The sequence below is a fragment of the Aptenodytes forsteri genome, unplaced genomic scaffold (genome assembly GCF_000699145.1).
Source record: "Aptenodytes forsteri isolate BGI_AS27 unplaced genomic scaffold, ASM69914v1 Scaffold422, whole genome shotgun sequence".
Classification (NCBI taxonomy): domain Eukaryota; kingdom Metazoa; phylum Chordata; class Aves; order Sphenisciformes; family Spheniscidae; genus Aptenodytes; species Aptenodytes forsteri.
In genome coordinates, this window is record NW_008795687.1 from 125,182 (window position 1) to 137,778 (window position 12,597).

The 12,597-nt window shown below is 47.3% G+C and overlaps 1 protein-coding gene across 2 annotated transcripts in view; it reads left to right on the plus strand.

The window, feature by feature from the left end:
* The first annotated feature begins 5,640 nt into the window (after positions 1-5,640).
* Positions 5,641-12,597, plus strand: part of STMN3 (stathmin 3) — a 13,285-nt gene continuing 6,328 nt past the window's right edge. Inside the window, exon 1 of one of the 2 annotated variants that reach the window (XM_009282737.1) lies at positions 5,641-5,913. In XM_009282737.1, coding sequence (XP_009281012.1) covers positions 5,895-5,913 — 19 coding nt within the window. In that variant the 5' untranslated portion in view covers positions 5,641-5,894. The remainder of the gene's footprint in view (positions 5,914-12,597) is intronic. The other variant, XM_009282735.2, reaches the window with a different exon arrangement.

Consider the following 12,597-nt stretch of genomic DNA (forward strand, 5'->3'; position numbering starts at 1 on the left):
ATTTGCTCCCCAAAAGCAGCAAAGCGGCCGCATTGCCAAGGCCTCCCAGCCCTGTTGGGTTCCCCCGGAGCGTGTCGGCGCTGCCGGGCAGGGGCCGCCCGGGACTGGGGTTCCTCCCCTTCGTTACCGACTCGGGGGCGCTGGGATAGGCGATGCCCTTGACCAGAACTTGTCGCCAGCGCGCTGCTGTGCTTTGTGCTGCGCGTCTGCCGCCCTTCGGTGGTGCTGCATGTAGGAGAAGGCAGAATATTACAGGATTCTTTCTTGAAACTCAGCATTTAAGATATCAAGGTTTCTGTGGCGTTATGTTGAGCCTTGTAGCTTCTGCATTAAGAACAGTAATGAATTCTGACGGGTATCTTTTGTTAGGGGTGAATGTGCTGTTCCTTTGTTCCCTGCTTTTCTTCAGCACGATTCTTTCAGCCTTCAGTCCCCTGTCAGTGTATCCGTGCACATGGCCGGGAGCGGCTGCGGCGGCGTTTGAGGGTTGGTTCCACATGAGTGTGATTGTAGTGAGCTCTGAACTGCTCTGGATTGATGGATTACTCGGTTTGTAAGACTCAAGGGTCTTAATAAATGGATAGACACGGTTTACCCAGATCCCCAAATTTTGCAAAATCATATTCTGTGCGGTTATATGAGGAAGAATGTAGGGAGAAAATATTTTTGCACGCATCTCTCTTGTACTTTACTGCACCTCGCGCTGTTAGGTGGTTACTGTGTAGATGTGGAACAGGATGTGGCTTGTTTTAGTGTAACTTTAAAATGCCTTTATTCCTAGCAAGCTGCACAGCTTGTCTGTATGTAGCACTGTTATAATATTTAAAGGAAAATAACTATTAAAAGGAACAGTCCTTAAACTTGAGTATACGATGTAATCTGTTCTCTTCTCGAACGTCTGGTACATTCTGTGTCTTCCAGGTGTTCGGTTAGGGGAGCTTAAGGGTGTTGCTGTTTTGGTTGCCAGCCTTTAAACTCCTTGAGCTGAACTTGCCTGGACTGTGAACTGTCTTTAATTGCAGCGAATGGGCTAGAGAGCGTTGAGTTATTCCTTCAGATCTTCACAGCGTGCCACGCAAAATGTAACAGCTGATTTTGCTTGTGTTTCTGACTGCGTGGACTCTTTCACCTGATACCAGCTGTGCAAGATTAAGCTGCAAAAGGAATGACTTTATAAAGATTGTACAATGCTATGAGAGATATTTATAATGGAGAATAAAGGTGTAAAACTCATCATAAATATATGGAATACTGTGTCATCGTTATTATTTCCTGTAAATATATCTTTCCTACATTGAAGAATAATACCAGTAGTGTATCAAATCAGATTATTTTAACTGTTATTTAGGTGATGTTGACTGAGGCAGCGTTACCTTCTGAGAGAGAAGAGCTGGAAGGTTACCAAACCCAAAAAGGAGCGTGAGTCAGCAGATGCGCCGCTGTCCAGGGGCAAACATGAGTCAGCACCGGCTGAGCGCTCTTTATCCTTCTGGAGGGCTGTTCCTCTGCACCACTTACCTTACTTGACCAAGGCTGCAGTGCCAGCGTTGGCGAGTCTGTCTTCAGCATTGCTACGCCAGTTTCTTCGAAAAACTGAGAACAGAGAAGAAAAAATTCTGCAAGTTTAAAGAGAATAATTCATTTCTTACTCAGGTTGCAAAAGAATCGTGAAGGTTTACTGAAGCTAGCACATCTGCTTATGTAGGGATACAGACGCGATAAAGGCAGGCATTGGTCTTACACCTAGATTGTCACACCGGTGTTTGGCTCCCTAGGATAAAACCTGAGTTCTCATAAGGCAAGGGATTGGAGAGGGGGGAGGAGGAGAGGCTTAAAAAAGTCTGTCAGAGTGGCACAGAGGGTTATCTGAAAGTCCCGTCCCTACACCCGTAACGGCCTCTACGTGCCAACCCAGAGAGCAGGAACCAGGGCGTCTCCGCTGCTCGCTCGTTAGCGGATGGTGAAGATCTTGGATGAACTATTTCTCATTTGAAGTGGTGCCTTCAAGGAAGAAAAAAAAAAGTACAAAAGAAAAACCATAGAAAAGATGATCCTTAAACTCTGTGGGGAAGTGGGTGCGTGAGTGGCTGAACCGAACTGCAGAGAACCCGGCAAGCAGAACGCTTGTGCGGTGCAGAAATACAAAGTGAATAATGGTCATTTTTGTGCAGAGGTTGCCCGGGCAGGATGTATCTTCCCCGACAAGCAAGAATCTTGAGGAATGGGACAAAAGAGTTTGAAGAGCAGCAACGACCGGCTGTGAAACTCCTGCAGTTCGCATGGAGGTTATTTTTCCCCTTTCAGATGGGAGAGGATTAAGTCGCCGTTCTTTGTCTTTCTGAGGGGACGTGATGGTTCCCATAGCAAGAGTCTAAAACTTTTGTTTGACCACAAAATTATTTGATTCCTTTGAATCCAGATAATCCAAAGCCTTTCTGTCCCCTTACTGTTGGGAAATAAAACTGCTTTCCAGTCCAATTTTAATTATAATCATCCTAGGACAATTTTATCTAGTGACTAATGAAATAACCTCGGAAGATCTGGTCTGAAAGGAAGAGCGTGGGCTGCGGTACGGGAGGCTGTAACTCGGGGTACCCAGGCAACAGCATTGGCGTGAGACCTCCCAGTACCACTTGCAGTCTCAAGCTGGGAGAAGCTCCCTCAGTTGGCAAGAAATAACAATAATAATAAAAATTCCACGTAGGGCGGCAGTCAACCCCCTGAAATTGTGAACTAGGAAGGTGAGTAAATAACCCATTTTACAGGTGAAGAAACTGAAGCAGAAGGGATTTTAGTGGTTTGGTGGAGGCGATAAGGGAGCCGCTAGAGCAGAGTTCACAGCTTCACGTGTTCAACATTTGCTGCTCTCTGCCATTTGTAGTTGCTCGGTCATCGAGCTTGGCACTGCTGGCTTTGTGTACACGCAACACCCGTTGTAGCTGAGCAGACCCCAGGGTGACCTGCGTTCCCAGCTGCCGTTACACTGCTGCGTGACTGAGTTGGTACAACTCCTTCCTGATCCAGGTCCTTTGTACAACTTGGCCTCATTTCTCAAGCGCATGTGATGGATACTGAAGAGGAAACATCAGAATGACCCTCTTGTTTCTCTTGCCTTCAGGGAAACATTCTCCAGGGTTGGTGCTGATGTTGCTGTCACTGGTTTCTCTCCCTCAGTTCTTTTTCTCCTTTCTCTTGTATTATTTTACAATTTCAGGGGGTTGACTGCCGCCCTACGTGGAATTTTTATTATTATTGTTATTTCTTGCCAACTGAGGGAGCTTCTCCCAGCTTGAGACTGCAAGTGGTACTGGGAGGTCTCACGCCAATGCTGTTGCCTGGGTACCCCGAGTTACAGCCTCCCGTACCGCAGCCCACGCTCTTCCTTTCAGACCAGATGATTTTCATCTTTCGAGGTTATTTCATTAGTCACTAGATAAAGTTGTTCCCCAAATACTTCTTGTTGCAAGCCGTGCTTCTGCCAGGCTTGCGGCCACAAATAGCAATATAAAGCGTGCCGGGCTCGTGACCCTTTTGGTAACAACCACAACTTGCAAATCTTCCTCTGTGAACTGCCCTAGGTGAACGCTGCCTGTAATGAAACGTGGGGACTGTTACGGGTCCCTGTTTTGGGATGTGTTGAAGAGAGAATCTTTTCTGTCAGTTTTGGAATTTTTCTTTTGTTTCCAGCATTGTTGAAAGCACGAGTTATTGGAAGAAGCCCTTCCTATGTTGAAAGACGTCTAGGAATATTTAATTGGTAAAAATGTTGAAAATACTTGCGATGAGGTAGTGAAAGAAGCGCATGCGACAAAACCAACTTCTTTGCTGATTCTCCGTGAAAATCTATTGTTCCCTGGTAGTCTGCCTGGTTAGATGTCACGTGTGATGAAGGCGCAGGACACATTAGCCAAATACTCACCAATTTTTCCTAATCCCCGTCTTGAAGAAAATACTCGGTGCCTTCAGATGCTCCCTAGTGAAAATCAGGGAGAACTTGAAAAGATAGTTACATGTAAAATAAGGAAGAAATATCTCCCAGCGTTCCAGATGGATCCAGAGTTAATTGTATTAACATTATATGACAGGTTATCTAGAAAGTGCGAACAATACTGGAGCTACAGCGTATGATGTGGGGCGTAGCCACAGAAATCCAGTTTGCTCACCATTTCCTCGCACGGTGTATTCCACTGGGACACAGGCCACGGCACCTTGAAAGCATTCTGTACCTTTTTCTAAATAGAAGGAATAAAATGCCTGCGATTTACGCCCAGAAGCTCCAGAACCTCGCAAGAGGTAGACAGACCCCCTCAGGTCTGGTAGGTAAGTCAAAGCCAGAGCTCATCCTGCATAGAGGGGGGAAATTATTCCAGCATTCAGGAGCCTGGGGTAGCTGCCTTCATCTGTTAATGGGGAGTGTGTTTTTGAAACGCATACAATTCAGCCTGCTGGCTTCAAGATAACCCGTGAAGTCTTAGAGATTCGACCCAAGGAGAAAGTAGAGGGAGTTGCAACTACAAAACAAGCCTTGGACAGAACAGGGGGCAGTTAATGGTAATAAAAAAGCTCCTGTTCCAAACACGTATTGAAAGTTTGTGGATAGTGTTAATATTCTGAATTAGACTTATTTTCTATAATATTTTTTTTCTTTTTACATACGGTGTTGAGAGAATAGGACGCTTGGAGATCGGGGGGAAGAAAGGGAAATCTCTGTCTTTTTAACTGAATTTAGTAGGCGCAGCCTGTGGCTTCTGCCCCTGGCCAAGCCAGAGCGCCGGCAGCTGCTCGAGCAACCTGTAGTTCCCTGCAGCTGCTGGAATTGTTTGGGAGTGTCTGCATTGCAGCGTGCTGGGAGATTTGGGATGTTTTCAGCCAGAGGGGACGTGCAGCCGGCAGGATAGCGCGTGCCATGAGAGGGCCAGAGGCTGGGAGGATGGCATGGGATCGCAACCACAGGCTCCGAGGTGGGGCTTGTGCAGCCGTGGTCGGATGGGTGCAGCTGGCAACAGGGACAGGGGAGGGTTCCTTGGTCCCAAATGTGTGTGTGACACTCTAAAAGCACAGATGCATTGGCCCCTAGCAACAGCCACAAATGGAAATGATAGAAATGATAGAAAACAGAAGAGAAAAGGAAAAGAAAAGAGGTCCTGATGCCTGGGGAGCAGGGGAGAAACCCAGAGAAGTCCCATTGAAATCGGAAGGCTCCGTTCTGCTCTTCCTCCTCTACTTGTACAGCACTTTCCCCCCCAAACTGCAGCCCCTTTTGTGCCCCAGTGCTGGTGCAAAAAAAAAAAACGCCTAAAAAAAAATGCTGAGCCTGTCTGGGATACCTCCTCCCTTTGCTGTTTGCCTAAAACTGCTGCAAGGTTTGGGGTTCGGGTTTTACACCTCGGCCTAGCTAAGCCAGACCCCAGACCCGGCCCTGCGGGTGGGCACGGCCTTGAAATGGGTGGTTTAAAAAAAAAAAAAAAAAAAATCAATGAATTTGCTTATTTCTGCTTTCAGCAAGGGAAAAGGCAGTTTAGCGCATCTAGAGCAGACAAGAAAGGGAGGAAAAGGAGGAAAAAATCATCTTTTGCCAGAGCCCGGCTGGGTGTGTCTCCTCGCCCCCCCCGCGGTGGGTCTGTGTTTCTGGCAGGCAGTCTTGCCTGGGAGGGATCTGCCGTCAAAGCCACCCAGGAAAGGAGGCCTGATACGCTAATTAATATTCTGAACTAGTGACCCTTCTTTTTCTTTCCACCCCTTCCCTTTCTCTGGGCTCTCCAGCCTCTCCCTGCCGCGGATGGCTGCAGCCCCCTCCAGCTGAGTCAGTCCTCCCTCCCCGCAGCATTGCAGCACCTCCGCAGCTCCCTGCGCTCCTGCTCCTGCAGCACCCGCTCCGCTCCCGCCGCAGCAGCATGGCCAGCACCGTCTCAGGTAGGACAGACATCTTTTGGGGGGGTTTGTCATCAACCCGCTTATAGAACCATCAGGTTTTCTTTCTTTTATCATTATTCTGAGGGTTTGGGTTTGTTTTTTTTTTTTCCCCCGTGCGTTTCGGGGGAGTTCTCTGATGAAGAGGCAGCTGGTATGGCAGCATTGTTCCCCTTCCTCCCCCATACACCCCCCCCACCTCTGATGCAAGATAGCAGGTGGGCTTTTTATTTTAATATGAATACACATGTGATAAACTTGCCAATTTAAAATATTGCTGCCGTTACATTGTGCCATAAGAAGATGCTGCTGCATGCCAATTAATTGTTATTTTTGTAACGTGATACAGCTTTTTTTTTTTTCTCCTAAGAAAAATGTGCACGCTGTGTAGCTGGATGCAGAGAAATCAGCAATTACGTTTTGTTTTGTGAAGATCATGTATTGCCTAAATGAGTAACGGAAAGAAAGACACAGGCAAGAGACTGACAGTAATGCCCTAGAAAATCCCCCAAACCCAACCAGAATAGCCTGGATGGGTTTCTGCGTATTCTCAGGGCTTCCCATCCCCAGATTTCTTCCACAGCTCACATTTCTTCATTAGAAGATGCTACAGGGGAGCGGTCCTCTGATGGCGTTGGGTGAAATCAAATGCTGCAAGGGAAGCCCTTCCTCCCTCCTGCAGCAGTAACGGGAATCACAGCGCGGCTGCCCCGGAGCCTGGCGCCGGGGTCGGGTTTGGCTGCAGGATAGCAGTCTGCCCTGAGGATGCTGTGCTCCTTCGGTCCAGCCATTTCCTAAAGATGTGTCTTGCCCCTTTTAACTGGGGAGGAGGGATTCAAATGGCTGAAACTGGGAACGTGGGTGAAGGAGAAGAAAAGCCTGAAATGGTACAACAAACAGTGCGTGGGTTTAGAGGGTCTTTTTCTTTAAAAAAACAAGTTTTCTCTTGAAATGGCTGTGAATTCTGCAGTGCATAAAGAGGGGCTTGGGCAGGGGAAGCTAAATCCTGGAGGGCTGGGATGTAGGGCTGAACAGGAACAGCAGACAAAAAGGAAAAGCAGGCAGTGCTTTGTGCCCCCCCCCCCCCCCCCCCACCCCCTCGCACCCCGCACGCAGGGCCTACCAGCACGGCAATGCTTCTTGCTTCTTTCACTGGCCTTTGCCCGTGTCTCCTGCTGTGCATTTTCTATTCCTTTCTCCTTTTAAAAGACCAGCAGACGCAGGGGAGGGGAGGACAGAGCGATGGAGGGGTGGGGGGGCGGTGTAAGGGTGCAGCTGATCCCGAGTGGGCTTTGCATGCAATTAAAGACGGTAGAGCAGCACTGAAAAAATGTGTCTCTATGATAGAAAATCTCCAGCTATTGTATATATTTCTGCGAGTATCCCTGTCTCAATGAACGTGTGCGCCAGTGCACGCTCGGGAGGTCCCACCCATCTGCCTTCCTCTCCTACAGAACAGGATTGGACCTCGTTTGCAGAGTGGGGGTGGGAGGGACGGCTCAGGCTTACCAGCCATCTAAACCAAGGTTGCATCGAACTTGAGATGGACGAGGTGGAGGATGAAACACGCGTAGGCACAACATGCATTTTCCATTTGGTGCATTCTCACCCTCCCAACCCACCACATGCCGATGGCATATTTCATCTTCCCAGAGATGCAGTTTTACTGTCAAAGGAGACTTAAGATCATGAAGAAGCGTGTGCTCCAGAGAAACCGCACTTCCTTCTGGCTCAGATCAAGTAGAGAAACAATTTCAAGGAGTAGAAAGTCATGGGAAACCAGGGCTGTGGCAGGAGGAAAGAGAATAGGGGATTGTTTGCCAAAGGAGGGAGCGGGGCTGAGCCTCGCCCAGCTGCCTTTGCAGGGAGCAGCTCCCCATCGCCTATAGCACTTAGAGCTGGAATGGAGAGTAGCCTGGAACGGCAGGAGAAAAAGGCAAGCAAATCCTTAAATTAAGGAAAAAGTCTTGTTTGCTTTCTTCTTTATTTTCTTCTTTATCCGCAGCAAAAGCAAATCCGTGCTGAAGGGAGAGTGGCTGTAATTGTCTGCAGCTGATGCCCGGGGGCTTATCCCCCTCGGGAAGATTTTCTTGGGTTTGTTTAAACAAACAAACAAATCCCTGGGATGAAAAGAAACGGGGCTCGCTTCCCCCAGCCCAGCAGTCACCTCTCTCTTTCTCCCTGCCACCTCAGGCTTTTTCTCCTGGCCGTGGTGGTTGTTTTCGGTGCTAGAGCAGAGGACGCGGCGGCACATGCTCAGTGCAGGCTCAGCTGCGGTGCTGGCCAAGCCGCCGGGCAGACCTTGCAGGGGCAGAGCCCTCGCACCTCCTCCCCACAGCATCCGCACCAAGCTTTGTGCTTTTGTACACCGCGGAAGGGGTGTCTGGCTGGACTCTGCAGGACTATGTGACTTTCCCCACCATTTCTAGGTATCGGGGTTGAATAAAGAGACGCGATATTCTGAAATGATGCAGTAAGGTGACAGCCTCATGGGCTTTTCTCTGCCGTTAGCCTGTCTGAGAAGGTGGAGCCAAAAGGAAACGCCGGTTTGTCATTCCTGGCCTCACGACTGGGCATGGTAAATGTGCCTTGATAGATCCCGAGATTTTCTCCTCCTACATTGAAATGTGAGAGTCGTGTGACTTGATGTACGTCTGGGCTATCCCCTTCATCTCTTTTCTGTATTGGTGGACACCATATGGTATTGCCCTTTCCTGACACTTCTGCTGCTCATGCTGGAGAGTCACAGTCCTTTCTGTCAACCTCTCCATCTCTCTGCAGTCTCAAGAAATCACTATTTCCTTTCTCTTCAGATGTTGATGGCGTGTATACGGTCCTAGAAATTTATGGTACTTTTATTGGGACTTCGGTTTTCCAAGCCAGGAGAACCTATTGTAGGCATTTAAAAATTTATTTATTTTTACCACTGTATCCAAACGAGGGATCTAACTCCTTAGAAAACATTTGTTCTTTCTAAAATATAAATCATATCTTCTTTGATGGTACCATGTAGAGTCTGTGAGGATCCCTCAGATATCTCAAGAAAGGGCTTTCCTGGAGCCCATCAATGTTGGTTCAGATCCAGTGAAGGCACTGTTTTATCAGATGAACACATTCTCCTTCTGCAGAGGAAAAGCTGAGGTTTAGTGGTCTGATGTGGCAACTGGAAGGCTGCAGAGAAGACATTTGTGACAGCAGCGTGGGCAGCAGGATGGATTGCAGCTTCAAGCTTTCTTACGGTGAACGGGGCTGCTGATTCTTGATGATAATACTTGGAGGGACCTGAAGCTCACTAAAACTTCTATACCCCTAAATTAACCGGAAACAACATGCCTGCCTAATCCCTCCCATTTGCCCTACTGACATGGGCTTTATCCTTCCTACATTTTAAAAAAAAAGTCTCCTATCCAGAGGGGAGTTAAACTGATGGTCAAATCTTTGGCTGTGATTTAGAAATACAGAAGAGCTAGAGAGCAACCAAAGATCATGTGCATGTGCTGTAGCACTTTGGCACATCCCAACTGGTGAAGAGCTGCTCAGCATATTTCCAAACAGTCCTTTTATTCTTTCAAGGTACCTCTACGTGTTTAGTGCCGTACTAGAGGACCTTATGTTTTCTGAATGTGTTTATACACATAATATCACTGTACAATGGGTAACTACAATAATCCTCAGTTAATGCAAAGGAAACCAAGATCCAAAGAGGCCAAATGACTGTCTGTGGTCACACAGCGTGTCTGCACCTGCCTCATCATGCCATTGGTCTCCTGTCTTTGGCTGTCCCCAGCTCCTTTGTAGCTCTTTGTCTCTTCCAAACCTGACCGTCTGAACCTATGTTTGCCCCAACTCCACAAACGCTCTGGGACAGCTGCCTCCACTTGGCTTCTTCGTCTGCTTTATCAAGCAACCCAGGCCATGCTTCTCTCCTTCCTGACAATCGGTCACCCACCCAGCCCAGGCTGCACAGCTTGGGCCCTTTTCTCTTGCTGAGCCCGTAGAAGAGGAGATTTCCCTGCCTGTTTTCCTGAGGGCAGCCCGCATGTTCCAGTGCCACAGCTTGAGTGATTTGCTAATCCATTGGCTGTGCATAACACGGCTTGACGTGGCGTTCATGAGCTGCAAATGAAACCTAGGAGGGAAGGAGCCGGGTGATTGGAAACCGTTCCTGGCTGATAGTTTAGCAGATGTCCGACAGAAGGCAGAGTAACCCTCGCATCTGCCTCTTCTCATGGATGATTCCACATGAGCCCACGGTAACTTCTGGGCCTCAAATTTCATGGTGAGCAGCTGAGATGGTGTATGGCATCAGTGTGGGGTACAACCGCTGATCTGAAAAGAAAACCCAAACCACTAGTGTTTTCTGGTTGTGTGAGCTCTCTTGCTAACCTGTTTATGGAAGTTGGGGAGCGAGAAAATGGAAGTGAGTTAGACTGGAGGGAAGGTCTGGCCGTTATTTTTATGATAGGATTCATAGCAGGTGAGAATGTCTACAGTCTGTTGCACTCTCAAGGCTCATCGAGGACTATGGTTGCTTTTGTTGTGTATGTGGCATTGCAGCCTTTGTGCTGAAGGACTCGGTTCCCTGTCTCTAGCTCCTCTACCTTCTCTATGTTCTGTTTGTGCTTTGGCTACATTTATAACTGGACTGTTCTCATTTTTTCATGGTATAATATTCTTTATGGAAGCAATTTTTACTTCTCCAAAGTTATCTTTGCAAACCAAATTATTTTCCTGTAATAACCTTCCTTTGACCTTGCTATCAGACATAGCACATCCAGTCTCATCCATTTAAATTGCCTGAATTCACATAAATTAGTCCTGCTGTGCCTCTGGTTTATTATGAATGACTCTGTATCGGTGCTGTGCCTAAACGGCCTCACTCTGTTTTGCTGGATGTCATTAAACACCGAACAAAAAGACAGGCTGCTCAAACAGTCCACAGTTTAGTTTTAGCTGGTTAGGAAGCAGAGAACAAAACTTTTTAATGAATCATAGGTGGTAAGCCCCACCGTCCGGGCACATAGCGAGCGGGAAGATGGTTCCCGTTGCTTGTGCGCCGCACCCATCCCCAGCTGTTCCTCCATCTCCTGCACTGCAGCCGCTCGGGGAACGGCTGCATAGTGTCTCCGGGGGTTAACTTGGAGATAAACACTTTTCATGGATAAATGCTGTGTATAGTGCTCATGCGAAGCAGCAGGGATATGGAAATGCAGTAGGTGCTGTACAGCACTAGAGGGAGCACAGGAAAATGAGTCACTAGGGAGGAAGCAAGCTGAGAGCACCCTGACCCTCTTGGTGGCTTGGAGAAGGCCCAGGTAATCTCCCTCCTTCTCCTTGCAACAGGGAGAAAGTAATTTTGCCCATGCAATATATACAGTGCAGAGGAAAGCTAGATGAAAAATTTTAATAAAGATTAATTGTTGCATGGGGTGTGCAATGGAATATAAACAGAGCAGGATCAGACTGTGCCGATTACTGGGCATAAATATTCAGAAATACTGCGCCACTGACTGCGCAGATTAATAGCTACCCAAGGCCTCACGAAGCCATTAAAACGCAAGCTTACCCCACTTCACAGGACGGGACTCTGATATATTTTCTATACCTTCTACAGTTTATTCACTTCTTAGTTTACAAAACTCAGTTATTTGTAATGTTTCACCCCAATTCTAATATAGACTAGGCTAGGCTAGAATAGAATAGAATATTTCAGTTGGAAGGGACCTACAATGATCATCTAGTCCAACAGCCCGACCAATTCAAGGCTGACCAAAAGTCAAAGGATGTTATTAAGGGCATTGTCCAAACAGGAAAGCGGTGAAGTGTTACGACTTAGCGATGAAGACCATACCAGACTGAATGAACTTGGTACTGATCCTCCTATTGCAGTGTTTGCCTAAAAAGAAATGTAAAATATCAGTATTCCACACTTGAGTGAGCAGCCTGTCCTAATCTCCTACCTGTCAGTGAGACAAAGCTCTTGTTGCACCTCCGAGACCAAAGTGATGCTTTGGTATAAAGTCCCTTAGGAACTGCGGCAGATATCCTTGCTAATTTATACACATATACAGTATTTCTGCTGTGTAAGCTGAATTTATTTTTACTAACTTAGCAGAAGTAAAAAATGCAAATAGATGCTTAAATAAGAAGTTCAGCATTTCCTGTCTAATTGTTCTTGAAATGTGTAAATTGTGCACTGGAAGACATACAGTCTTTTCTGGAGGGGACTTGTTGGCCATGTCATGTTCTGGCCAGCCAGCTATCTTGGTGCAAGGATTTTGTCCATTGGCATAAATATGTCCTCAAAACCTTTTATCTGCTGAGTGCAGACACTTCTGAAGTAAATTTTAGTGCTGAGGTTTGCATTGCTGATCTTTTACCCCGGAGGGTTTTAAGCATGCCCTTTCTGATGCAGCTGTGATTGAGACGTAGTCTTGCTTCAGGAGATCTTGGGTTTGATCTTCATTGACGCAGTCTCCTAAATAGTGACGCAGAGGTTATGTTTCTTACTTTTATTTCCTGAATCAGAGGATCTACCTCTCCTCACAGGATGCCTTTTCTTATTTTAACCCATTAACAGTGTGTTGGACGCACGTGCCGCCTATTGTTTGTCACTGAACAGGTCAGATCAAAAGCGCACGAGGACGAGGGCATCGCTGTGGATGCTTCTGTGTCCCACTGGTGTAA